The 23,025-nt window shown below is 51.7% G+C and overlaps 9 protein-coding genes across 9 annotated transcripts; 6 read left to right on the top strand and 3 right to left on the bottom strand.

Annotated features, from left to right (window-relative positions):
• Nucleotides 1-894: 894 nt before the first annotated feature.
• On the top strand, nucleotides 895-2,034 carry NECHADRAFT_86057 (uncharacterized protein; the record flags this gene model as incomplete). The annotated part of the gene is made up of 1 exon (XM_003047793.1): nucleotides 895-2,034. One exon carries the CDS (start codon nucleotides 895-897, stop codon nucleotides 2,032-2,034), a length of 1,140 nt encoding a protein of 379 aa, XP_003047839.1.
• A 158-nt stretch (nucleotides 2,035-2,192) lies between these two features.
• NECHADRAFT_51098 (uncharacterized protein) lies at nucleotides 2,193-4,337 on the bottom strand (the record flags this gene model as incomplete). Its single annotated transcript, XM_003047622.1, has 1 exon — nucleotides 2,193-4,337. The coding sequence occupies one exon, from the start codon at nucleotides 4,335-4,337 to the stop codon at nucleotides 2,193-2,195; it is 2,145 nt and encodes a 714-aa protein (XP_003047668.1).
• A 755-nt stretch (nucleotides 4,338-5,092) lies between these two features.
• NECHADRAFT_50663 (uncharacterized protein) lies at nucleotides 5,093-7,058 on the top strand (the record flags this gene model as incomplete). The annotated part of the gene is made up of 4 exons (XM_003047792.1): nucleotides 5,093-5,760; nucleotides 5,810-5,835; nucleotides 5,881-6,815; nucleotides 6,864-7,058. The coding sequence occupies 4 exons, from the start codon at nucleotides 5,093-5,095 to the stop codon at nucleotides 7,056-7,058; spliced, it is 1,824 nt and encodes a 607-aa protein (XP_003047838.1).
• Nucleotides 7,059-7,327: 269 nt separating this feature from the next.
• On the bottom strand, nucleotides 7,328-8,360 carry NECHADRAFT_86054 (uncharacterized protein; the record flags this gene model as incomplete). The annotated part of the gene is made up of 2 exons (XM_003047621.1): nucleotides 7,328-7,895; nucleotides 7,948-8,360. The coding sequence occupies 2 exons, from the start codon at nucleotides 8,358-8,360 to the stop codon at nucleotides 7,328-7,330; spliced, it is 981 nt and encodes a 326-aa protein (XP_003047667.1).
• Nucleotides 8,361-8,770: 410 nt separating this feature from the next.
• On the top strand, nucleotides 8,771-9,954 carry NECHADRAFT_86053 (uncharacterized protein; the record flags this gene model as incomplete). Its single annotated transcript, XM_003047791.1, has 3 exons — nucleotides 8,771-9,434; nucleotides 9,641-9,655; nucleotides 9,707-9,954. The coding sequence occupies 3 exons, from the start codon at nucleotides 8,771-8,773 to the stop codon at nucleotides 9,952-9,954; spliced, it is 927 nt and encodes a 308-aa protein (XP_003047837.1).
• Nucleotides 9,955-10,811: 857 nt separating this feature from the next.
• NECHADRAFT_51034 (uncharacterized protein) lies at nucleotides 10,812-12,393 on the top strand (the record flags this gene model as incomplete). The annotated part of the gene is made up of 2 exons (XM_003047790.1): nucleotides 10,812-11,066; nucleotides 11,122-12,393. The coding sequence occupies 2 exons, from the start codon at nucleotides 10,812-10,814 to the stop codon at nucleotides 12,391-12,393; spliced, it is 1,527 nt and encodes a 508-aa protein (XP_003047836.1).
• Nucleotides 12,394-15,877: 3,484 nt separating this feature from the next.
• Nucleotides 15,878-19,122, top strand: NECHADRAFT_96958 (uncharacterized protein; the record flags this gene model as incomplete). Its single annotated transcript, XM_003047789.1, has 4 exons — nucleotides 15,878-16,200; nucleotides 16,253-16,558; nucleotides 16,606-17,523; nucleotides 17,571-19,122. The coding sequence occupies 4 exons, from the start codon at nucleotides 15,878-15,880 to the stop codon at nucleotides 19,120-19,122; spliced, it is 3,099 nt and encodes a 1,032-aa protein (XP_003047835.1).
• Nucleotides 19,123-19,650: 528 nt separating this feature from the next.
• On the top strand, nucleotides 19,651-20,666 carry NECHADRAFT_51077 (uncharacterized protein; the record flags this gene model as incomplete). The annotated part of the gene is made up of 2 exons (XM_003047788.1): nucleotides 19,651-20,545; nucleotides 20,575-20,666. 2 exons carry the CDS (start codon nucleotides 19,651-19,653, stop codon nucleotides 20,664-20,666), a joined length of 987 nt encoding a protein of 328 aa, XP_003047834.1.
• A 661-nt stretch (nucleotides 20,667-21,327) lies between these two features.
• NECHADRAFT_101945 (uncharacterized protein) lies at nucleotides 21,328-22,270 on the bottom strand. The gene is made up of 2 exons (XM_003047620.1): nucleotides 21,965-22,270; nucleotides 21,328-21,911 (listed from the first exon to the last, which is right to left on the bottom strand). The coding sequence occupies exons 1-2, from the start codon at nucleotides 22,182-22,184 to the stop codon at nucleotides 21,544-21,546; spliced, it is 588 nt and encodes a 195-aa protein (XP_003047666.1). The 5' UTR covers nucleotides 22,185-22,270; the 3' UTR covers nucleotides 21,328-21,543.
• Between the last annotated feature and the right edge of the window lie 755 nt (nucleotides 22,271-23,025).

Below are 23,025 nucleotides of genomic sequence, written 5' to 3'. Positions count from 1 at the left end.
CGCGTTATTCTGTCACTTCCATAGGCTCTCTCCAAGGCTCAGTGGCTCTGCTCACAACACCGCCTCCAAAGCTTATGATTCGTCGCAACCCCAGCGAGTAACAGACCAATCAGATGCATGGCGAGCCACGAGGGTGGTTGGGTTCGCCCAGGGGATGAAGAGGGGAAGCGATGAGTGTCCAGGGGTTTGTATTGGTTCGAGTCTTCAGCTTGTCGGGTCGGGTATGCAAAGGAAGAGAGAGCTCTGCAGAAGGATGGGTGCATGGCTAACGAGGTTCAATGGCTTTGGAAGGCATTGTTTATCATGGCGCATCGAGTGAGCTTTTGCAGAGTGAGACATTGTTGACTGCATGATGCTCACCATGATGCCACTGCTCACTCGGCCAACCTCTTGCAGGATTACATTACATATTGCAGCGATTGTCTAGGTATCGCGCTGCATGATACTGTATCCCCTACGTAGGAGTGCCACGGACTTAGCACACCCGTTGCCTCCGTCGCAAAAACAATCCATGACACCATCCAGGGGTTTACCTCTACCCGCTATTCCCCTTTTGTAAATCACGCTAACCTTGTTTCGTATTCTTCTGTAAACCGCGCTAACCTCGTTTCGTATTCCTACAACGCTATACCCTTTGTCGTATTCACGGTTTATCTGATTCATTGAGACTTCTCCATGTAATGATTAATCCTCACGAGAATGATGAATCTCGTGGAGAATGTCTGTTAACTCCGTCTCGGTCATTGAAGTCTACATTGACTGTGGCCGGTGAATTCTGAGTATAAAAACCCAAGAGGTGTCGTCGATAGAAGTGAATAGACAAGACAATCAACCTCATTAAGCAACTCAGTCAACAATCTACACTCCTCTTCTCACAATTATCCCACTCTCACCATGGCTCTCCCTTCCACCATGAAAGGCCTCGTCCTCCACGAGGATGACTCCGTCACTCTCGAGACATCCCTCCCCGTCCCTTCTCCAGTTCACGGCTCCGCCATCGTCAAGGTCCTCGCCAACCAGGCCAACCCCAACTTCTTCAACATGATCCGTGGTCAGGCCGGCGCCCATCCCTTTACCCAACCAAGACCCCTAGTCCCAGGTGCTGCCTGTATCGCCCGCGTCGCTGCCGTGGGACCGGATGCTGTCTCCCTCAAGGTCGGCCAGCTCGTCGCCATTGACAACTTTATCCGAGCTCGTGATGATCCCAACGTCAACATCCTTTGGACCATGTCTGATGGACAGACTGAAGAGTCCAAGAAGTTGCATAGAGATGTCTGGCGTAATGGCACCCTCGCCGAATACGCGAGAGCACCTCTTGAGAACCTCTACCCCTTGGACGAGGAAACCCTCTGTGGCCCTGAGAGTGAAGGAGGTCTAGGATACTCTATCCAAGACCTTCTTCACATCATCCCACACAGTGTCCCCTATGGCGGCCTTCGAAGCATCCACCTCGAGCCCGGTGAGACTCTTGTCGTCACCCCTGCCACGGGTCTCTTCTCCAGTGCTACCGTTTCCACCGCCCTCGCCATGGGCGCCAAGGTCATCGCTGTATCTCGCTCCTCTTCCGGCCTCGAAAAGCTCAAGGCCAACTTTCCTTCAGTCCGCACCGTCGTGGCCACTGGCGATGTTCAGGCTGACACCGCTGCCATTCTCGCTGCTTCCGGAAAGACCGCCCCTGACGCATGCATGGAGATTGGTCCTCCCGCGAGCACCGGCAGCACCATTATCACCTCGTGCATGCTGTCCATCAAGTCCTATGGACGCATCGTCCTCATGGGTGGCCGCGGCGATACCAACCTCCCCTTCCCCTGGCCTCAGCTGCTCTACCGTAACCTTACAGTCAAGGGAGGTTTCATGTATCAGCGTGAAGACGTTCAGAAGATGATCAAGTTGGCTGAGACTGGACAGCTAAAGGTTGGCAAGAAGAACGGTTTCGAAATCGTGTCCTCCTTTTCCTTGGAGGATTGGGACAAGTGTGGAGATGCCGCCGTCGAGCATACGGCTTTTGGCAAAATGGTTGTGCTGAAGCCTTGAGTTTGGGCTGATCCCATGACGGAGAATATGTAACAAGTCCCTTGGTAGTATAGTTGGAGATGTAGGGAACTCAATGAGTATAATGAAACAATCCCTTCTCATGACCTCCACCCACGCTACCGATAGAATCATCAAATTCCAGTTTCATGTCTTGCATTCTAGTCGAGGTTGACCTTGAGTTCAAACAATGTCCGGCCCAGCGCTTCCGTCATGGCCACTCTCGCCGACAGGCGTATGCTAATATCGTCACCATCCAGAATGTTGGGCATAGAGTCTTCCGGGCATTCCTCTTCGCTTAATATAGGAAATAAGCGCTTGGGGCCCGTCTTTTGCCGAATCCAGTGCGCCTGGTAGGCCATGTGGCAGAGCCGCCTGCGCTGTTTCTCCATCCTTCCTTGAATCTCGCCCGGGCTGAGGGCTTCCTCCTCCAGATACAGCTGAGACGCTCGCAAATCATCTTCTGAAGTTCGTGCGCATTCGATAAAGTTGTGCATGTTAAAGACTCTGCACCAAAGCTGCCATGGATACGGGTTTCCCCCTGTATAGTTCAACGCCCTCTGGATACCCCAGATGATGGCGACGTATCCGCGCCTTTGAACCTGAACGGCCGGGTCCGACCTTGAGTGGGTGTGCAAGACTCGCCGATTATGGATGGTAAAGTTGACAAAGTGAATACCACCAAAGTACCGGTCGACGCCCATATGATGACACTTCATAAAGGTCCAAGGGGATGGGATCTGAGTCGCGCGTGATGTGTATCTGCTGAACGGAGGATGACTTCCGCCACTGTCCATTCTATACTGCATATCATGCGCCGTAACGACAAAGTAGACTGGTCCGGATGCAGGTCCCCCTTCGATGGAAGGGTTTATTCTCACCGCGTTGATAGGGCTCTGCTGTAGGAGAATGCCGACATCTTTCTTGACAGCGTCATCAATAGATCGTGCCACGGTAATGGTTGATTTATCAACGATGGCATGTTGGGGAGAAATACCACCGTCGACGTCCGGGCCAAAGCGAAGTTTCATCGAGGTGACCTTTTCCCGAGGATCGACCACAACTATCAGCTCATGATAGACTCGTCGGTAGAAATCAACAGCACCCATGTGTTCAAGCAAGATGGCAGGCCGGGCGAGGTAATCGTCATCGTAGGCAAGATCAAGAATGCCCAGCCAAAGTTTCCGTGAAGCGTGAGCCTCAAGGTGAGGATTGTAGGCACTGACAGTACAAGGGCATATCCAGAGGTTCGTTCGGAGTACTGTGTCTGTGATCTCCATCGGGGCCATGTTTCCGAGAAAGTCGGCTTCGTACCGTCGATCCACGTTGCTAAAGACACGACGTCCAACGATGCGGACTGGATCCTTGAAGGTTTCGCAGAGGGGAGCTAAGCAACCTGGGGCTCGCTCTTGGGGGATTTGGCTTGGACCAGCTTTCCATAAGAGAATGGACTGATCCTTCGATTGTCTCACTATCGCTTCTTGAAGTCGTAGAAATGCTTTGTCTCCTTCTCCGTAGAGCATGGGCATGTTGATGCTGAACAATCCCAGTAGGCAGTATGCAGCGTCTTCTTTACGGGTCGTGACACGGCTGGCTGCCCAGCTCATCTTGACTGAGACGGCAAAAGTGTCGAGAATCTGGGGTAGACAGTCGGGTTTGTGACACTCCATGCAATTGCCGTCGCGGACGGGGGGAGCCGGGTCTCCTCCAGGACAAGCACATCGTGGTTCGGAAAACAACTGAGGCCAGACTCCAGTTCGCTGGCAGACGCGATCGAGTAAATCCCCATCTCTCGTCCCGAATCTGATCCAGTTTTGGTCAAAGAAGTCGACACTCCGTGGAGCGATCAGCTCTTGTAGGGTCCATCCTCGAGTGAACCAACGACTACTAAAGAATTCAGTGTCGTCTGGAGGTAGATCAATCTCCCGGTTCTTTTGCTGAGCGGTGGGCAGATACGAAAACCCAGAGTCAAAGTCGCTTAGATAGACGTAACACAGAGCGGACTGCTGGTACCACTTGAACATGGAGTTGATGGCCTCGGACAACTCAGCGCTGCTTGTTTTGTCGATGCAGCAAGTATCGATCCAGATGTAATCGAAGCCATCGCGCCGAGCCTGGTCGCAGCCTTCTTTGACTTTGTAGAACGCATCCCGATAACCTAACTCGTCAAGCGACAGTTGCGTGATATCCTGGAAGGAAATCTCATCATCACCCCAGGTGTGAGACAAGATGGCATATGGGGGTATGTCGGTTTCGGCACCGTTGAAGAGCTCAAGTCGGCATTTGCGCGCATCCAGAAGTCGCATTTTCGAGGCAGACTCTCGTTTGGAATTTGCAATGCAGGAGAAGGATGCAGGCTGATGATTTGGGAGGTGTGCTTCAAGCCAAGGCTTTTATTGAGAGGCTGAGTTGTGACGAGGCACTGCACCAGGCATTCTGCGCTGACAGCGCTGACATCACTGAAGGCAGCACCTGATGCATAATGATCCTTGCCAAGTAGATCATTCTGGCGATTCGAGTGAAACCGCGAAGAATTAGAACTGAACAGATGGTGGAAACATGAATGAATGCCCAAGTGAATGATTTGATGGATTCATGGTGTTGATGTTGTAAATAAGACGGGAAGGTGCCCGTGATGGGAGGCAGGAAGTTCACCTCAGTGAAGCTTAGTCATGGGTCTCACAGGGCACATCAACACCTTCAATCCAAGACTGCATGAAAAGAGAACAAAAGACGATGTGAAGAAATCTTGGGGGAAGTCGATACCCAGGTCAATTCTAGTCCAACATAAATGCGCTTCCGACAGTGCCGTGAATCCCCAGGTTCCGCCCTTGCCAAGCCCTCGATCCGATCGCATTCAGGATCCACACGCCATCTCCATGACAAGGTTCAGGGTCTCGATAGACGAACCGGCGAATGGTTAGCTGACATTTTAAATATCAAGTGATATAAGCTCATCATGTCCTTTCCATTTGTATAAATTAAGAACCTCTCCCCTCTCCGTGAGAGACTTCTATCACGACTGTCCTCATGTCCTTCAGTAACCATTGGGCCAGGCAATATGTCGCAAACGAGCATCGAGCAACTGGAAGCCCCTTCGACCACACTTGGGGAGTCTCAAAGCAAAACACAACAAAACGGATCTAACAACAACGATCGGAACTATCACCAAAGTCAACCTCCTGAGACCGTTGGCGAGGTTCCTCCCTCCACCTCCAACGATGAACCGACATCATCGACCCCAAGGTCGAAGAAATCTCTGGCGCAGATTGCCACGGCCATGACATCTCTCTGTGCTTGTGTCTTTCTCGCCGCTCTCGAAGTAACAATCGTGTCGACCGCTCTCCCTACCATAGCCTCCCATTTCGCCTCTGATTCGGGCTACACCTGGATTGGCACCTCTTTCGTCTTGGCTCATACCGCTTCAACGCCATCATGGGGGAAGATTTCAGACATCTGGGGCAGGAAGCCAATCTTGCTAATTGCAAATGTCATATTCTTTGGGGGAAGCCTCATTTGCGCCCTGGTCGACGATTTGGCCGCCTTCATTGCAGGGAGGGCCATTCAGGGGCTTGGAGCTGCAGGCATGCAAACCATGGTCAACATCTGCATTAGCGACATGTTTTCGCAGAGAGATAGGGGCTTGTACTATGGTTTGACTTCTATCGTATGGGCAGTGGCATCTGGAGTAGGCCCTGTACTCGGCGGTGCTTTCACGGATCGACTGAAGTGAGTAAGCTTTCCTGGGTGACTGTTCGTGAGTCTGACTTTGATCTAGTTGGAGGTGGTGTTTTTGGATCAACTGTAAGTACATCCCTCGTATTCGGAGTGGTTACTGACAGCTCATAGTGCCAATTACTGCCGCCGTCTTTGTCCTCCTCATCCTCACCCTCAAGTTGCCCTCTCCCAACACTCCCGTGTGGGCAGGCCTGAAAGCAATCGATTGGCCCGGCAGTTTTCTAATAATAGGGGGCACTTTGATGCTCCTCTTAGGTCTATATCTGGGTGGTGTCTACGAACCTTGGAACTCAGCGCCAGTTGTCTGTTTGATCCTCTTTGGTATCATCACCGCCGGTCTCTTCATCCTCAATGAGTGGAAATTGGCCGAGTATCCAGTGATACCGGTACATCTCTTCAAAACCTGGTCGTCGGCTGCAGCATACGCCGTAACCTTCTTTCACGCGTTCGTATTTATGGGCGTCGCCTACTACCTACCGCTATACTTCCAGGCAGTCCTTCTCGCAAGCCCTCTCCGCTCAGGTCTTTACCTTCTCCCCTTTATCCTTTCAATAACAGTCACAGCTGCGGCGACTGGCGCATATATCCAACTTTCAGGGAAGTACCTCCCGGCTGTTCATATTGGCCTGGTCATTATGACGCTCGGCATTGGCTTGATGATTGGTTTGGACCTCGATCTCAACTGGTCAAAGTTGATTCCATTCCAAATAGTCAGCGGAATTGGTGTGGGTATGAACTTTGAAGGCCCCTTGCTTGCAGTTCAGACCGTCGTCCCGCACAAGGATGTTGCAGCCGCTACCACGGCTATGAGCTTTGTCAGAACCATCGCCACAGCTATTTCTGTGGTTATTGGTGGTGTTCTCTTTCAGAACGAGATGAAGGGCAAGAAGCAAACTCTTGTGGATGGCTTAGGGCCTCAACTTGCCCGGTTTTTCGATGGAGCAACTGCGTCCGCAAGCGTCGATCTCGTCAAAACACTGCCTCCAGAGCAGCAACTGGTCGTCCGAAGAGCATTCTTCAACTCTCTGGACAGTATGTGGATTATGGTAAGGAATCTAGATACAAAAGTATTCGCCATTCTAACAGCACCATAGTATACGGCATTCTCGGGAGTGGGCTTGTTGCTTGGCTTTTTCATTAGAGCACAGCATCTGAGCAAGGAACACGAGGCAGCAGAACTAGGCATCCGAAAGAAGAGCCACATGCCTGAATCAACAACTGATGGCGTAGTAGCCTCGATCGAAACTGGCGAAGAACATGACATGGCTCGTGTTTCTCCCCAATCGTAGGATTCTCCGATCGAGGGACTAGTGTGTAGTCGCAAGGAAGCGTGTAGCTTGGTTATTAGCATTGCTCACATGTCAGAGCTTTGCTCGTCAGGGTCACTATTGGATAATTGTTCAAGAAATCGTCAACCTTGATACAGAATTGAAAAGCTCATCAAGAGCCTCATGTGAGCAGCTAAACCACCGAGTGCGCAAAGCCAAGACCTCAAAAGCCACATTGCGCGTCTGTTGCACTCCACCGAAAACCAAATGTGCAGCCCAATCCTACCCCCTTACTCAACAGGGTGCCCAGAAAGCTGTCGTTCTGGGGCCCAGTGCACACCGAGCCAGAAGGCGAAGAGAATGGCCCCGGGGAGTAGACGGAAGATAATCTCCACCAGAGTCCAATCCATCATCCAGCCACAAACCAGTCCGCAAAGACCTCCACAAAGAATCCAAAGATCGACGCCTCGGCTGCCAGAATGAATAAAGTAGCTCGTTCCAATCGAAGCAGTGTAGGTCCATATTACAGCCACGAACACAGCTGCCGAAGGGTTCGCGTCTGGCCGAGCAAGTCGTTCCATCATCCAACAAGATGCCGACGAAGAGGACCACAGTGTCAACTCAAAGAGCGTCTGTGGCCCGCCCTTTGAGATCCTCTGGTTATTTTCTTCGAAAGGGTTCGCGTCTTCGTGCCGATTGGGATACAGGCCGTGCTGTCTAATCCCCTTTTCAGGATCAAGACACTTAGTAGGACTCGGTTCCCGTCTTGCTCCCTGAAAAAGCGTAGGTTTGATTCGTCCTCGGGAGAAAGCGGCCATGTATCCACCGTGTCCCATGTTGTGTCGATCGTGTTCCTGGCTGGCAACATCAGGTCGTTAGACACGGATCTATGCAAGAAATGGAAACTTACCAGGATGCCATCAATATCTGGGAAATCTCTTTTCCGAGCGAGGAGTGCATCTCCTGAGAGAACTTTCCGCTAGGAAGAGACATCGGCCTAGTTGCATGCCGTACATCGCTTTCTCCGCGTCTCTCCTTGGGGAGAATAGACTGGTTCCTGTACAGTCTTGCGAAGTATTCCTTGAATCTCTCAACCTCTCTTCTCATGCAATCCCGAGTCTCCAGGGTATTCGGGCGGCAGTCCGGAACAGTCCAGGTGAAATCCAAAGTATTCGAGAGGGATTCCAATTCCGCTTTCCGGGTCTGTTGTAGAGCCTCAGTCGGCTGGCGTAGGTCTCGTTCGGTCGCCTGGAATAGTCTGGGAAGATGCGGCAAGGGCTCGATATCCTTCGCGCTGATGCCAAGGAAGTCTACCGGGTCCATCTTAAGGCGAGTAAGATTTTCTCGGATTTGGTGATGTTTTGCTGGTTCAAGGTGGCTTCCGTGATCCTATTCAAGGAGGGGAACAGGGACAAAGGTAGGCACCTCTTGTTTGTGTCACCAGGCTAAGGCCTCCGACTTACGTAGGCTGCATCTGGCGAATAGAACGCATTTGCCAGTTGCATAGCCCAGAAGAGAAGAAGGTGACAAGAGGGAACCCAAGTTTATGTCCCATCCTCAGCTTCTATACCTCTCTTCCCACCATAAGCTTCCCGGCTCCGTAACCAACACCGCCCGAAATATCTTGTGAGATCCTACCTAGTTAAGTAATGAAACAGGCAGTTCAATACTAACATTTCAATGAGCTTCTTTCAGCATCTTCGACGAGGCACAGGTTCGCGAGGACCACCGCTATGGAGGGGTCCACGACCGACGAGGCTCAAAACCGCCGCCCAGGCACTCATGGCTTGGATGCCATTCATGATGCTTCACTCGACGGTTTGAACCCTGAACAAGCCAACAAGCCGCTGAAATCGGCGCACGCTTGTTTCCATGCGAACCCCACCATCATTGAATGGCGCACTCTCGTTACCCCCTATGTGTATGTCCCTCCTTGGCACTTGTCAACACGGATATACGGGGCGGATTCTGAGATCAATGGAATGGCGACCCCAACATGGCTAGTATTGAATTCCGATCCTGAGAGAACCGAAGAATCGGGGCTTCATATTTGTACCCTCGGGTGCAGCAAATGCAGCACAAACAAGGTTATGCTCCCTATCGACCGTCCTCGCTACGCTATAGCTAGAGGATTGATACCCAGTGGCAACTCTATCTCCCTCAGCCTCAATGTTCGGGGCACGGCCGCGTTCCATGTATCCGTCCAACGCTGCTTCACCCAAAGCCATTGTCTCGACCGAGAGAATGGGCGACCTTTCTATCCGGACATGATGAGCCACGATGCCCGAGACAGCCATCTACCTCTCTTCGATATTGATAATGTGACTCTAACCGATACAATTCTGGTTCGATGCTCTGGCATCTGCAACCGAGCGTGCCCTCAGGATTGCGAGCGGTGTAACTGCTTCTGGCGCTGCAGTGGCGGTGATACCACTCCGCACTATCGATGATGTCCCATCTTGGGCATGGATCTCGTAAGTTTTCTCAGTTGTCTAAGCCAAGACTCTTGACTTAATTTTGCCACGCAGGGACTATGCGGTTTGGATGATATGCTTCATTCCATATCTTGCATTGCAGATCCGCTACATTGGCCATCATAACAGCTATCCTCGACAATTGTTAGTTTCTTGATCACTTTTCTGTCGCCAGGGAAACACAACCGCTAATAGTGATGACCAGCTCCCTGTTTCTAGTGATCCTACTGGCAACATACTTTGCCATATCTCTGGCGCAGAACTCCCCGACACCGATCGATGGTTTCACTATCTATGGACCGATCGTGCTGTCGGTCACCACATTTCTCGTTGCACTCCTCTTTGATGCCATCGCCGCTTGGGAAGCGCGACGTGGAGGTGCTGCTGCTGAGGCACAGCACCCCGCTGGCATCGCCATGGCGGCTCTAGGCGTGGTTCCATGAATGGACCCTACTTGGGGAGAATTATGGATACTGGGAGACGTTTGTCTTCTTTCCCAATTGGTGTAAACATTGGCGTTGGTGTTGCAGCTTGGTAATGATCCAGCTGTTGGGAAACCATAACTGGCATGGAAGAGCCGTCTAAATCATAATATATCCATTAACTTGACTACTAAACAAAGTAATAAAACCCATATTTGGTAATAAAAACAAGTGCCATTCACTATCCCATCAGTGCCCACAAGGCTCCAAGCCGTATCTTGCCCCAGTGTTATGTGATTAACCGTCAGCTGTTTCTCCTGGTGGCATAACTGCTTCCTCTGGTCATATGACTACTAAGGTCTTAACATTGCGATACTTCGTTCTTAAGCGGATGATAGAGAGTGACGAAGTATCGCCACTACTGAGAGCTTTGATTGGACCCAACCCCCCTTCGTGACCTGCTTGGAGCCTTGTGGGCACTCATGGGATTAATAGGAATATAACCCTACCTGATATATTATTTGTAGTAACCCACTTTTTAGACTCATGTGTTAGCATCTCTTTCTTCTTCCCCCCTCATACCGTATCTGATAGGTATAGACACCGTGTATACATGTTTCTTTTATCTCCTTGTTGATGCAGCCGGCATTATTTTATTCCTGAGAAGGCGTTATTAATTGCTAGTTCTAGATTGTTAAGTTGTACAATTAAAATGGCACAGTGCCCAGACACTTTCCCGCACTGCGACTCTATCCACCAACCTTAGCCATATCTTCTCCCTCCACCTTCACCCCAGGTAGGCGATAACGATGCATCATGCGAGATTCCCAATGTCCTCAAACGAGGAAGCCCGCTCGCCTCTTCTCGATCAATCTCCGATGCCAGACGCTCGGGACGATGGCGACAACGATCCAGCACAACCCTTGCTCACCTCCAGCTGTCATGGGGAACAAATCCCACCAAGGCAGGCATTATCGCCACAGGAAGCCAACCCCGACACGGAGGCGGCGAGAGAAGTTCTCCGGAAAATCGACCGAACTATTATTCCTCTCTTGTTCATAACCTATATGCTCAGTTTTATGGATAAGATCATTCTCTCTAGTGCTGCTGTTTTTGGACTTCGTGAGGACAACGTACGCCCTCAGTTCCACATCTCGTGCGTGCCGTCGCTAATAAGCTATATGACAGAAGCTCGAAGGACAGCAGTACAGCTGGGTCGGGAGCGTGTTTTACATGGGATATCTCCAGTGGACGTATCCTACTAATCTACTTGTGACGCGTCTTCCTGCTGGAAAGTATCTGTCTGCCAACACCCTATTCTGGGGGTCCGTCGTCACTCTTACTGCTGCATGTAACAGCTTTGGGGGACTCTTGACGGTGCGATTCTTGCTCGGAGCTGCAGAGGCCACCATCACACCAGGCTTCATGTTTCTCACTTCAACCTGGTACACTCGCGATGAGATGCCAACTCGCGTGGGGATTTGGTTCGCAGGGAACTCTGTTGGTGGCTTGGTCGCAAGTCTTCTCGCTTTTGGGGTTGGACACATCGATAACACCGCTATTCGACCTTGGAGATGGATGTACATCATCTTGGGCAGTGCAACCTTGCTCTGGGCGATTCCCATGTTCATCCTCCTACCAGACAACATCTCAAAGGCCAAGTTCCTCACACCGAAAGAGAGGCAAGTCGCTGCCCAACGAATAGCATCTGCCGGGACTGGGACAACCGAAAACACGCACTGGAAACAGGATCAATTTCACGAATGTTTGGCTGATCCCAAGACTTGGTTCATTGTCGGAATCGAGTTGCTCACCCAAATCCCCAACGGCGGCTCCCAAAGCTTCGCCAACATTGTTGTGGCGTCGTTCGGGTTCACCAATCTGCAGTCCACACTCATTAATATCCCCTACTCTCTTTTGTCGGCTGGCATTATCTCTGGAAGCGGGTATCTCGCCGGCCATTTTCGAACCTGGAACTGCATCCTGATTATCGGCGTTATTCTGCCATGTGTCTTTGGAAGCGCCCTCATCTACAACCGGAGCCATTTACCTCACGGTCTGCACCTCTTTGCTTATTTTCTCCTATCAAGTGGCTCCGCAGCTATGCCTCTGAACATGGCCCTAGTCCAGTCCAACTACCGTGGCGTCACGAAGAAATCGACCATTACAGTAATGCTCTTTATCGCCTACTGTATCGGGAACATGGTAGGGCCACATTTCTTTCGCGAATCTGAAGATCCGCTCTACGAGACTGCCTTCAAGGCCATCATAGTCTGTTATAGTTTGGCTATCATCTGTGCTGTAGCCCTAAGAGTTTATCTCGGTCGGCTCAACGCAAAGAGAACGCGGGAAGAAGGAATTCTAGGCAGTGCGGGATCTGGCGGCGTTTCGAGGGGTGTTGGTGATGCGCCTGAAGACATCACAGATTGGCAGGCAGTTGGCTTCAGATATCGACTTTAGCAATCTCAGAATGAGCTCTCAGTAGGAAACTCCCATACTTAATGACTAACATGAAGTGGAAGCTCATGAAGTCTTTTACAAGAAGAGAAACCTCGAGGCCACCTCCTGCGTACCGCTGAAGACCGTGCCGAGGTTGCTACCCAGAACAAAGGGATCTCGACAGCTTATGCATAAGAAGCCCACGCCGTGACGACAAAGCTCAAAGTTTTGCAGTTTTTCCCGCGCAAAGACAAATCCAACCCCCAGATTTCGCGTGAACAACATTACAGAGCATTATTCACGCTTACGCGCGAATCCAGTGCACTCAGGTCTGACTGGCCAAGCAGGCTGTTTCACATCACGTGCAGTGCACAAATAGAGCGGCTCCATATTTCGCCGACCCCGAAGTCGCCCCAGATTCATTTCAAACCATCAAACAGCAGCCACTCCTGCTCCCGACACTGCAAACAAAGTCCAGCATCACCAACTGGACTCTTTTTCTTCGTTTTACCCCAGCGAATCGATTTTGATCGCGAAAAGTTTGACAGGATGTCGTGGAGAAATCAGGGGATCACCGGATCCAACAACATCCCTCTTGGCAAGCGCCGCTTTGGAGACGAGGATGGCCCTGATGGATTTGTCGATGGCGACCGTGACTTGAAGCGCGGACGTGACCCCGAGCCACGAAGCGAAAACGATGGACCTCGACGACGCAAGAAGCGAAACAGATGGGGTGATGCCTCTGAGAACAAGGCCGCTGGCCTCATGGGACTGCCCACTGCCATCTTGTCCAACATGACAAGCGAGCAGCTCGAAGCCTACACCCTCCATCTGCGCATCGAAGAAATCTCCCAGAAGCTGCGCATCGACGATGTCGTCCCAGCAGATGGCGACCGGTATGTTTGCAATCATGCTTGACCCTCCCGTTCATTACTGACGTTGCACAGATCGCCTTCGCCTCCACCCCAGTACGACAACCACGGTCGACGTATCAACACGCGAGAATACCGTTACCGCAAGCGACTCGAGGACGAACGCCACAAGCTGATCGAGAAGGCCATGAAGACCATCCCTAACTATCACCCACCACAGGACTACCGTAGGCCGACCAAGACGCAGGAAAAGGTCTACGTTCCTGTCAACGATTATCCGGAGATTAACTTCAGTATGATTGCTAACCCTTTAACCCTACTTACCAATGTCTTATCCCTGTTTCCCCTTTGGAGTTTGATCAGACTCACCATGATACCTTTGGGTATCTTTGAGAGGCCTGGTCCTTCATCAATCGGACTAACCCTTCACTCGTTCATCTAATTTTTGCGAACTGCACACTGACACTAGCTCTCTCCCACTCAAGTCGGTTTACTTATCGGGCCCCGAGGTAATACTCTGAAGAAGATGGAGGCAGATTCAGGTGCCAAGATTGCTATCCGTGGCAAGGGCTCCGTCAAGGAGGGCAAGGGTCGGTCTGATGCCGCTCACGCCAGCAACCAGGAGGAAGATCTGCACTGTCTCATCATGGCCGATACCGAAGAAAAGGTCAACAAGGCTAAGAAGCTCATTCACAATATTATTGAGACTGTAAGTTGACTACCCAGCTACAAAGTTGCTCGTACTAACACTCCCAGGCTGCTTCTATTCCTGAAGGCCAGAACGAGCTCAAGCGCAACCAGCTCCGAGAACTCGCCGCACTCAACGGTACCCTCCGAGATGACGAGAACCAGGCTTGCCAGAACTGTGGCAAGATTGGCCACCGCAAGTACGACTGCCCTGAGCGACAGAACTACACTGCTAGCATCATCTGCCGTGTCTGTGGTAACGCAGGCCATATGGCTCGTGATTGTCCCGATCGCCAGCGCGGTGCTAGCTGGCGTAATAACGATATGGGCGGCCGTCCCGCTGGTCGCATCGGCAGTGGGGATGCTGTTGATCGCGAGATGGAGGTAAGAATCCCCGGTGTACTAAACATGACTCAAATACTAACACTGTACAGCAACTCATGCAAGAGCTTGGCGGAGGTTCTTCCAACGGACCTCCTGCGCGCATCGAGGCCGGCCCTGGCAGCAACGGAGACGCGAAGCCCTGGCAGCGTGGCCCTACTGGAGGACCCGCGCCTTGGCGTTCTCGCAACCAAGATTCTAACAACGAGGGAGGTTCATCGGCTCCCTGGAGAGAGCGCGGCGGTCGCAACCAGGATCACCACAGCGGCAGCAACGGTGGCGACAGCTACTACGGCCAAGGTTATGGCGGATCTTCCGGTGCCGCTGCGCCATGGCAACAACAGGCTCCTGGAACTCAGGGTGGGTATGCTGGATATCCTGGTTACGGCAGCTATGGAGCCGCTCCTGGAATGGGCGCTCCTCCTGGTCTTGCCGCTGCTCCTGGCGGTGCTCCTCCACCTCCTCCAGGTGCTCCCCCTGGCCTGGGAGACATCAACGCCTTCATCCAGCAGTACGCCGGAGCGGCGCCTCCCCCACCACCTCCTTCGGGCGATGCTCCCCCTCCTCCTCCCAGTGACCAGCCTCCACCCCCACCTCCCGGTGCTTAGATGAGGACAAGACTAACAGCCGTTGCTGGACATGGCACACTTCTGACATGACAAGGTTTTGGCCAGACAATAGGAGAAGTCTGGAGTATATCAGACTGGACCGGAGGATAACACGGGACCGGGCGATGCCTTTGACTGGGTTTGCAACTAACCACTACGACTGAAAATTGTCTTACAATTCGTAACGTTCTTGACGGCAAACTATGTATTGCAGCTAGTCAGAAATCATCCAGCGGAAAACGGACTAATCGCGTAGGCAAAATGTACTGATTGTTTTAATTGTCTTTAAATATATGGTTCGTGATGTCGATTATTGCGACTCTTGAATAGACATGACACCTTGACTGTGCCTTGGTTGTGCCTTGGTGATAGCCTCAAGTTCCCGGTTTATGCACCTGTTTTATGCAAATCATCCATGCCTAGACCCCGCATGCAGCGGATTTGGCGTCATTGTACGTACCTCACCCGAAACGGGGAGCTTGGGCCATGTGACAAGGGGAGCAACGCAATCGCCGCCGTCGCACCTGCCTCATCTCGAGTCCTACGACTTCACCCACTATCGATTCGTTTAGACGTTCTCAGTTTCGAGGAAGGTGCTGAACGGCGTCACAAGTGATTCACAGCGAGGAAGGCGCATCTTTTAGAACGCGTCTTATCTTCTACGTCTCCCTTCAGCTTCATCGGATGACAAAGCTCATCTGACTGATCTCAGCAAGCTCCAGCCTTCGTGTCTCATCTTGACTTCTTTCTTCCTTGTCCTACGTGCTCCATCTGCCTCATTCCTACCATTCTACGCGTCGATTCTCAGTCTTACGATGACCCTGAAGAAATAGAAGGCATCCATTTATTCACCTCGTCACGCTTCTCGCCGGCGCATTGACATTCGCGCTTCTCATGATCTTCAAGCACCGTCCTCAGCCTCAGTGATTGACATCACTGAACAGCGAGGCAGCAATCATGCGCTTCCAAAACCCATTCGCCTTTCGGCCGGGTCCGGTTTCATTCTGGACAACCGTCATCTACCTCGCCCTCGTCATCCCTCTCATCTACGTTCACGAGACTGTCCCACCAGCTCCTTCGGATCGCTCCCTCTACCAAGGCCTCAACTTGACCGAGGCATGGCTAGACCTTCAGACGATAAGCCGCGCATTCCATCCATACAACAGTCACGAGAACGATGTAGTTCGCCAATTTCTCATCGATCGCACCAAGGAGATTCTGGATCGCAACAGCATGCCCTACACGACTGAGACGATTGGTGGTGTGGATTGGCACACAAGGTGCGTCCTCATTGCGCATGTCGACAAAGACACCAAAGCTAACGTCCCACAGGAACGCTTTTGTGCAGACTCAAGATTCGGATCTCAACCCTCGCGATGAGTTCATCCAATCTCGACCTCGCGGAGCCACTCTTTTCGATGACAAGATCTCCAACGTCACCTGGACATACAACACAGCCAGGCCTACTGGTACCAACATCGCTAAGGGCACTTGGATGGGACAGTACTTTGAGGGAAACAACTACTATGTTTACATCCATGGCAAAGATGACCCCGAGGGCGAGTGGTGGCGCTCAGAATCGGCCTACAAGAAGTTTCGTGGCCAAGGTGGTGTCCTTGTCAACTGCCATTTTGACTCGTGAGTTGCCATGATCATCTTCATGCGCGTCGCTCACAATTCTATAGTGTTTCCACCGGCTACGGAGCTACCGATGATGGCATGTCTTGTGTGTCGATGCTCCAGCTGCTGAGCTACTTCACATTGCAGGGCCGTCAACCCAAGAACGGCATTGTTTTGCTCTTCAACAATGCTGAAGAGGATGGCCTCCTGGGTGCCCGAGCCTTTGGCTACAGTCCTCTGCTGCACTTCACACATACATTTGTCAATCTTGAAGGCGCGGGAGCTGGTGGCCGTGCTATCCTCTTCCGAACTACCGACTTACAAGCTGCCAAGGTGTACGCCAAGAGCCCTCATCCCTTTGGATCTGTTGTTGCTGCCAACGCCTTTGAGAGAGGCGTCATCAAGAGTGCGACCGATTATGAGATCTTTGCCGACATTTTCGGACAGCGTGGAATGGACATTGCCTTTTACGCTCCTCGTGCTCGATACCACACCAATCAGGATGATACTCGTCACACCTCTGTTAACAGCATTTGGCACATGCTCTCGGCGGCCCTTGCATCGACTGAGAGGTTTTCACAGATTACCGGCACTACATTCCATGGCGATCGATCTGATGGAAAGTCTGACCTTGTGCAGAATGGTAAAAAGGCCGAGGGTGTGTGGTTCGACATTTTTGGCTCAGCTTGGGCTGTCTTTGCGCTTAGGGGGCTATTTGCATGGTCTCTAACGCTCCTCGTCGCCACACCCTTGATCCTGGTTGCCATCACTTATATTCTGGCGCGGAAGGACAAGTACTACTTCTTTTCTAGAGACATCAAGATGCATCACGACATTAATGATGATCCGGTGGTGCTGGGTGGCTGGAAGGGCTTCTTGCGCTTCCCGTTTGCCCTCGTCTTCGCAGGGGCCCTTACTATTGCGTCCACGCTTCTTCTTGCTAAGTTCAACCCTCTCATCATCTACAGCAGCCCTTATGCGGTGTAAGTACCTCAAAACTTGGTCCAGGCGGTTAACTAACATGTTATAGGTGGTCCATGACTCTCTCGATCTTCTACTTTTCGTTTTGGCTTATCATGAGAGGAGCCAGCTTTATCCGCCCGAGCGCCCTTCACCGCGGATATGTCCTCATCTGGCTCTTTGCCCTTGGCTGGGGTTTACAGGTTGTGGGTGCCGTGGCAGAGGATCGCCTGCACATTGCCGCCCTATATGCGACTGTGTTCCTCCAGTCCGCTGTCTTCCTGGCCCTGTTCATCTCTCTGTTGGAGCAGTTCGCCCTTCTTGGAAAGCACGATTTTGCCATGCAGCTACATGATGCCCATCAGGCACGAGATATCTCGAGTCATGGCACTGACCACGAGTCGCGACCTCAGCCCGAGGAGGAACCTGCTCAGCCTGAGGGTGATGAGGACGAATCCGAGGATGCAACGGAGACAACGCCGCTCAGAGCTAATGAACCAGGCTATGGATCCAGCACTAGGACATCGTTTGCCGCCACTTACCGTCGCTCTGTTGCGGACAACGCACCCTCGCCGCCTAGGATGCGAAGATATCAACCCTACGAGCATGAGCAATCGTGGTCGGGACGACTCCCTTCTTGGACTTGGATTATCCAGTTCCTTCTCTTGGCCCCCGTACCTGTCATTTTGTTTGGCAACCTTGGTCTGGTTGCGATGTCTGCTCTGCAGATGACAGGCACAGATGGTGGCAGCCTCCTGGTGCCCGTGCTGACTTTGGGCATTGTGAGCATTTTCCTCTTGCTCCCGCTCACACCCTTTATCCACCGCGTCTCGCATCACGTCCCTATGTTCCTGTTGTGCGTTTTCGCAGGAACTTTCATCTACAACCTGGTGGCCTTCCCGTTCTCGGATAGTCACCGCTTCAAGTTCTACTTCCAGCAGGTTGTTGACCTTGACAACGGAACCGACACTGTTTCCATTGTGGGACTGGAGAGGTTTTCGCGCTCGGTCATTAAGTCGTTGCCGAGTGCTAGCAGTCAGGATATTAAGTGTGAGAAGGCTGTTGGTCGAGATCTCATGGAGTGTCTGTACGACTCGTCTTCTCTATCCCCTCATCTGGTCGAAGGCAAGACACCTAGAGAGTTGATCACTTTTGAGACGGTGGATGGCACGAACGCTTCGAAGGGACGACTGCGAATTGATGCCTTGGACTCGAGACTTTGTTACCTTCACACGTCACGACCGATCTACGGCTTTGCTGTTGATGGTGGAGCTGCAAGAGATCCTCGCTTTGGCGGATTCCCCTCAGAAGGGTTTAAGACGATCCAACTTTGGCGACGCGATCGGGATCGGCCTTGGACTGTGAATCTCTATCTGGACGAGCACTCTCAACAAGCTGACAAGTCTTTTGAGGGAGAGCACAAGAAACTGGGAGATGGTTCAGTTGTACACCGTCGGGCGGATGATCCTCTCGAAGTGACGGTCAGGTGTGCTTGGAGCGATGCAAACAAGCCTGGAACGATCCCGGCGCTTGATGAGCTTCTTAAGTACATGCCGACTTGGGCTGCCGTTACCAAGAAGAATGTTGGCCTGGTGGAAGTGCGCAAGACATACAAAGTTTGAGTATGAGAGGTGTGGTTTGAATCATTGTACGGACTGGGGCAAAGGTTGGATTCGCGCATGTTAGAGTGACTGAGATTTGGGATTGCGAGCGTCGGTGTTGGCCACGCCTGGAGTTTGGGATTGGCTGCTTGGGTACGACCTATTGTTGATTAAAATTAAACACGGAGCATAAACAACTGTCATTGGGGTTGTGAGAAAGACAATACAATCGCATTGATTAAGAGGTTGTCTGAAGCGTTTTTTTACGTCTATCCCAGAGAACCCGAGATCCAAGAACTTGGGATTGCTCCATACTGCAGTAGTTATCTAATTCCTAAGATCATCATTCCAAAGTTCAGGGGTTAATATCAACAACTGATGTGAGGCATTCATGATTTATCTTGTTGTTTCAATCTCGATTTGTTCGATAGGCGCAACTCTCGGGTAGCTCGGGTTATCCACCAAGCGCATCTTGGCGTAATCCACTCTCGAGCGTTGATCTAACTTCAACAACGTTCCCGACCGCAAGACAACTGACTGAGACTCAAAATGGTTTCAAATATCTCGTTGCCATCAAATAGGCACAATGAGGCCACCCATCATGCTCTCATCTACTACGTGTGCGGCAATCCCGGCCTGATTGAGTACTACACCGACTTCTTGAAGCTGCTTCGCGGTCTCCTCGATAAGGTCGAGCACGACACGGCCTACGATATCTACGGCAGAAACCTCTTTGGATTCGTTGACGAGGAGCATGAGCCATTTGGCCCCGAAAACAAGCCGTGGGATCTCAATGGCCAGATTGAGGGCATCTACGACGACGTGGCGGCTAGACGTCTCGACTCGAAGCCTTACGACTTTGTCATCCTCATGGGCCATTCTGTTGGGAGTTATATCTGCGTCGAGATATATCATAGGCACTTGGAGTCTCCTGAGCGAGCACCTCACCTGAACCTTCGTCATGGCTTTCTCCTCTTCCCGACGTTGACGCATATTGCTCGTTCACCAAGTGGTCTCAAGTTCACTGCACTTCGCCGCGCAGTGCCCTTTCTCGATACCACGACACACATCGTCGCGCGGCTTCTCCTCAGCTTCTTGACCGTCGCTGGTTTGACGTGGTTGGTGCAGCGAGTGATGGGTTTCACTCCCCTAGCGGCGTCCGTAACAGCACGCTGGCTGAAGAGCCGAGACGGCGTGCGACAAGCCGTTCACTTGGGCATGACGGAGCTCGAAACAATATGCGAAGAGCGATGGAGTGAAGAACTCTGGGCCGCAAGCCAAGGGCCTAAAGGAGACGCACCTCGCTTCTTTGTGTTTTATGCCAAGACAGATCACTGGGTCGACGACGGTGAAAGAGAGGGCTTTATCGAGAGACGGAGGGGAGGAGTTACGAAGATTGAAGTTGATGAGGGAGATATCCCGCATGCCTTTTGCACGAAAGCTGGTAAGTCTTGAATACTCTGTTTTGATGAGCTGTGCTGATTCTGGTAGATGCGAGTTTGGAGGTTGCTAAGAGGGTTTGCGGGTGGGTTGAGGAGATTGATCGAGTTGGGGAGAACCATTGATGGCAGGTTTGAGGTGATATAGAGCTGACCGGTGCTTGGAGAGTATTATTGGCATATATCACGATGGATTGGGTTGATGCACTACGGATAACGAACAATGGAGTATACACTTGGTTTCATACTGACCTGACATGTCAACGAATAGTTCCCAACAATGAGAAGACGGTTACAGAGGGAACACATTCATCTCACATGGACCTGTCTTTGGGTGACATCGTTGGTGGTTGCTCATTGGAGACCCCGCACATCGGAGTGAAACATTCAACGTCATAATGGTGATGTCCAACAGTAAATACGGGATGAGTTCCAATTCTGTCAAGGGCCCGGTAGCCACGGAGAAACGAACCCATGGAGCCAGCAAAGAATCGAACTCTTAACAGCCCATCGTCAGCTGAACAACCAAGATCAGTCGCCACAGCGACCAAAGGACCGAAAGAGATCGTCCTTCCCCGCAAACTCTACCAGCCAGCGATGCCGCCCAGCTTCTAATTCCGGCATTCTTGGCACTTCTAGAAAAGGGCGTTGGACGGCGTTGATTTGACGGCTCTGACAACCCACACGGCGTAACCTAGCGTCGGCCGAGGGTAAAAAAGATGGTGTGTTGACGACGGCAGTGGCATGATGTTTTCCTACGAGAACTTTTGTGAAGCAAAGCGAGAGGTAGAGGTGTATGCATCACTTGTGTATTGACGATAGCTTTTTGGTCTAGAGACCATTACCATTAACCCATTGTCTTGTCATTCCTAATTACAACGTCCCAATTCCATGTGGAATTCTCATTGTGTACTTGAAACCATTCCACGAACCATAGCTGGCATCATAAAATCTCCCATCTAAACCATTCCTGGTAGATGGTCTTTCATGAATACCTCATAATTTACAGAGCAATGGCAGCGAGGGCAACCATGGCGATGGCACCAACACCCTTGAGGCCAGCAGCGCCGTTGACCTCGACGGTGGAGGCGCTGGGGGTAGAGACGGGAGCCACGCCGGTGGTCTCGGGGGCAGAGGTGGTGGAGACGACGGGAGGGACGGTGGTGCTCTCCTCCTCGGCGGCAGAGGTGGTCTCGACGGCGGCAGAGGTGGTGACAGCAGCCTCGCTCGTCGTCTCGGGAGCAGCGGAGGTCTCAGCGGCGGTGGTGGCCTCGGCAGCAGTGGTCTCTGCCTTGGAGGACTCGGCGCCGGACTCGGAGCTGCCGCTGCCGGGGTTCTTGCAGAGACCCTCAGTAGCAGGGAGAACCTCGTCTAGAAAAAGAGTCAGTAAATATTCAAGATGCAAAGGTGTAAGTGAGACATACTGATGGCAACGTCGGCACCACACTTCTCAATCACGCAAGAAGTAGCCTTGCTGCGGACATCGTCAAAGTTCTTGCAGACGCAGACGAGGTCGGTGGTCTTGCAGTCGGTCTCGCTCTCGATGGCATCGTCGAGGCAGGGAAGGGCGCACTCGGGGACGTCACTGAGAGACTGAGCCTGGACGGAGGCGATGAGGGCGAGAACAGCGAGAGAGAACTTCATCTTGACTGATTTTGTTGTTGAGTGAGAGCTTGAAAGGCTTGTAAGAGACAACGAATGAAGACTGGTCCAAGTGATAGCGAGTGGATGAGGAGGAAGTGAAAGGAGAGGATGAGATGGATGGATGATGGCCCTTTATGTATGCGAGTCTACAACCTTTGGCATCATACTGCATTGGTTTGATCATTAGTTCCCATGTCATTGCCAGGGCGAATACGACCAGCCTTTCCCCTTCTTCCTCCAGCTTTTCCCCGCGATGAAGTGGTGTGGATGGACCGGGATCCAAGCGACGAGCCGGGGGAACAAGACAGGGGGAGGGTGTGTACTGTAGTAGTATCTCGGAAGGTTTCCATGTGTGTACAAGTGAGTGTGCATGTGGTAACTATTCCCAGACGAGACATTTGTTGGAGACGGACGACATTTCCGCATTTGAACCACACCACCGAGGGGGGAAAAGAACTTTTTTCTCTTCAAATTTCGGGGCTGTTGATGAGCTTTTGGTCGATCCACCCCCGGATTTCGGAGGTGAATTCCTGTATAGGTTCATGTGAGCCGATGCCTTCTTCTGGGGAAATGGGGAGAGTCTGGAGATCTTGATATTAGATGCCGAGAAATCCGGGGATCGCTTCAACATGAGTAGAGCTTTGGCAAGGGGAATGACAACATGGACAGTTCAAATGACAACACATGCAGTTCAATACAAGCAATAATAGCACCTCCTCAAATACCAAAAAAATACTAGCACCTGCAGACATAACGTAAAAGAACATCTAGTTGGCCCCGGATATTGCATTGGGTCACATGCTAAGGCCGATCTTGTCCATCCAAGAACAGTTCCCTCGGC

The sequence above is a fragment of the Fusarium vanettenii genome (genome assembly GCF_000151355.1).
Source record: "Fusarium vanettenii 77-13-4 chromosome 10 genomic scaffold NECHAsca_14_chr10_3_0, whole genome shotgun sequence".
In the NCBI taxonomy this organism is placed as follows: domain Eukaryota; kingdom Fungi; phylum Ascomycota; class Sordariomycetes; order Hypocreales; family Nectriaceae; genus Fusarium; species Fusarium vanettenii.
This window is presented reverse-complemented; position numbering and strand designations above follow the sequence as displayed.